The following is a 2868-nucleotide window of genomic DNA, read 5'->3' on the forward strand; positions in this document are numbered from 1 at the left end:
CAGACGGTGGTGCACCGCCGCCGGCCAAAAACTCATTATTTCACAAAACTCCCAACATCAAAAAGCTTCATCTAAGCATGCTTGTGAATTCTGATAACTGGATCGAAGTCAGAAAACAAGCCTAAGGGATCGAAAACTACCTCACAAGCCGTGAACAGTGATCCAATCCGAGTTGATCGAAGTTTCACGTGAATCGATCCAAACAACCACCATGGATCGACTAGGGAGCTTGTTCTGAACTCAACCCAAGAAAATCGAAGCCGTGCCGACGTCGGAACTGTGTTTTCCGGTCAGGTCCGATTTCTCCAGTCTGCACCGCCTTGAACTGCCACCGAGACGGAGAATCGCCGTAAGAGAACACCAGAGCGAGGACCAGACGGAGGAGACGACCCTGCTGGCCAAGTTTCAAGGCCGGAGACCGCCGCAGTTGGCCGGAAAAGTCGGGTCGGATCGGCCGGGTTCCGGTCGGGTCAGGCGGTTTTCTTCGATACTGAGGGAGCGGACGAGAGAGAAGAGAGAGAGAAAAAAAGGCTTCCGGAAAAGGAAATGAGGAAATGAAAATATATTTCTGATTTTTCCTATATATACTAAAATGGAAACTTTTTCCAATAGCCATAACTTCCTCATACGAACTCCGATTCTCGCGTTCCACATGTCCACGAACTCGTATCGACGCGCTCTACAACTTTCGTGAAGGAAGTTTTCGGAGAATCCCAACGAATAAAAAGTCAACCTTTGGCAACCCCCCTAAAACCATATTCTTCAATTAATTATTCGCCCGAAACACTTCCGCTCCATCCACGAGCCACGAAACCGTCCAATAGTTATAAAATTAATTCTGAAAAAATCCTCAGAAAATAATTATGAATTTCCGGGGCATCACATTCTACCCCCCTTAAAGAAATTTCGTCCCGAAATTTACACGCACCAATCCCACAAGTACGCATAAACCAAGCTCAAATCCAATTTTCATTCTCAGCAAGAATTCCTTCATTTCAAAGTACAACTTCCTCGATCAATAGTGGATATAGGTACCTCACCTAGTATCACAACAATAGGAATCGTTACCACACCACTTGGTGGTAATCCTATCATTCTTGAATTCCCAATCTCAAACCCTGCCCACTAAAACCTTGTGACTGCAATACTACACACAAATCACACAAGAGTCCAGAATCCTGTTATCACAACAGTATCTGCACCACTCAACGATAATGTAACCCTTACGTTACTAGAATTGAAAATGAAACCGTCAATTCAATTCAATTCGACCAAAGCCTATGCATCACAACATGCCACACTCATAGGTCAAACTATAATCAACAAGTAAAACCTATCACAACACAACATACGGAAAGAAGTACGCAACTATCACACATCATTCTAACAACCCAAGTAGAAATAGATAAAGTACCTTCTTCCTCGGTATTCTGCTGACCAATAGCAAACACCCTAGCCTGCCCCTGAGGCAGTTGCCTCTGCTGGTTCCCTTGTCCCCTACCCTGCTGCTGGGTACAATCCCTTGAGAAATGCCCTGTCTGGCCACATGTGAAACATACCAAATTCTTCGGTTTCGTGCAAACTCGAGCAACATGGCCCATCTCATTGCAATTGAAACACTTATGGTTTGCCACCTGCCCCACAGGTGCAACCCTAACAGGTGCAGCTGCAGCCCTAGCTGGCGCCTGCTGATGAGTCCTCTCTCTCATAACTTTAGGTTGGGTACACTCCCGAACAACATGTCCCTTCAGTCCACACTTGTAACATTTCCTGCACTTCGGCTTCACACAACTCCTAGCCACATGCCCCAACTCGTTGCAGTTAAAACATCTCAAAGGCACATCTTGCCCAACAGGTGCAATCCAAGTAGGTTCAGCGGCTACACCAACAGGAGCCTGCTGACAAGTCTTCTGTCTTTTCCGAGACCCATCCTGAGTACCTGGTGCATTACTACCTTCCGCAATTGCCTTTCCCTTTCCTCGGAAATCTCCTACGATTGATGACTCCCTCCGAGAAGCCTGGAGCTCCCGCTCGATTGCCATAGCCCTATCCAATATCATTGCCACAGTAGGCAATCGAAGGATAATCACCTTCTCCCTGATCTCATAGTTCAATCCTTGTTCGAACCTACGAGCCAACTTTTCTGCATCCATCGGCCAGACAAACCGATACAATTGTGAAAATCGAGCCTCATAGTCTCTGACACTCATAGTTCCTTGAACTAATGAGATAAAGTCGATCCCCAATTGCTCCCTAGAAGAAGCCGGAAAATACTTATCTCGAAAGAGTCCCACAAAACATCTCCAGGTCAAGGTGACTACATCCCTAGTCTTCAGTACAAAATCCCACCACTGCTTTGCCTCATCCTGGAGGAGAAATGTAGCTACTATCCACCTCTCAACGTCAGTACAGATAATCATCTTAAAATAGGTCTCCATGTTCTCGATCCAGCATTCGGCTAACATGTAGTCTGTACCACCATGAAATGCGACTGCTCCCAATCTAGTAACTTCCCCAGTCAACCATGATAGGCGAGTAGTATTAATGCCCTCAAAAACAGGCAGAACAGGCTGCATCAAAAGCAATGCTTGCACTTCATCTTTCCGGTAAGACTCCTTCAGAGGAAAAATCTGCCTCTACCTTTAGCACTGTCTCCCTGAAGATCCATTACCTAAAGAACATAGCGTAACCATAAGGTACTCTCCCAATCACAAGTAGAAGTCAATGTTATGACTAAATCAACCACCTTACTACGTCAGAAGATACAATTCTATCCCCTACGTAAACAAGAGTTAAATCTAAAGGTCCTCATTCCTCAAAAGACTATAACTCCTAGAAGCTACCTTAAGCTCCTACAACTTATTCACT

The 2868-nt window shown here is 45.4% G+C and overlaps 1 protein-coding gene across 1 annotated transcript; it reads right to left on the minus strand.

The window, feature by feature from the left end:
* Positions 1-1091: 1091 nt before the first annotated feature.
* Positions 1092-2576, minus strand: LOC112164118. Its single transcript, XM_024300361.2, has 2 exons — positions 1727-2576; positions 1092-1147 (listed from the first exon to the last, which is right to left on the minus strand). The coding sequence occupies exons 1-2, from the start codon at positions 2574-2576 to the stop codon at positions 1092-1094; spliced, it is 906 nt and encodes a 301-aa protein (XP_024156129.2).
* Positions 2577-2868: the final 292 nt, after the last annotated feature.

This window comes from Rosa chinensis, chromosome 1 (genome assembly GCF_002994745.2).
Source record: "Rosa chinensis cultivar Old Blush chromosome 1, RchiOBHm-V2, whole genome shotgun sequence".
NCBI lineage: Eukaryota > Viridiplantae > Streptophyta > Magnoliopsida > Rosales > Rosaceae > Rosa > Rosa chinensis.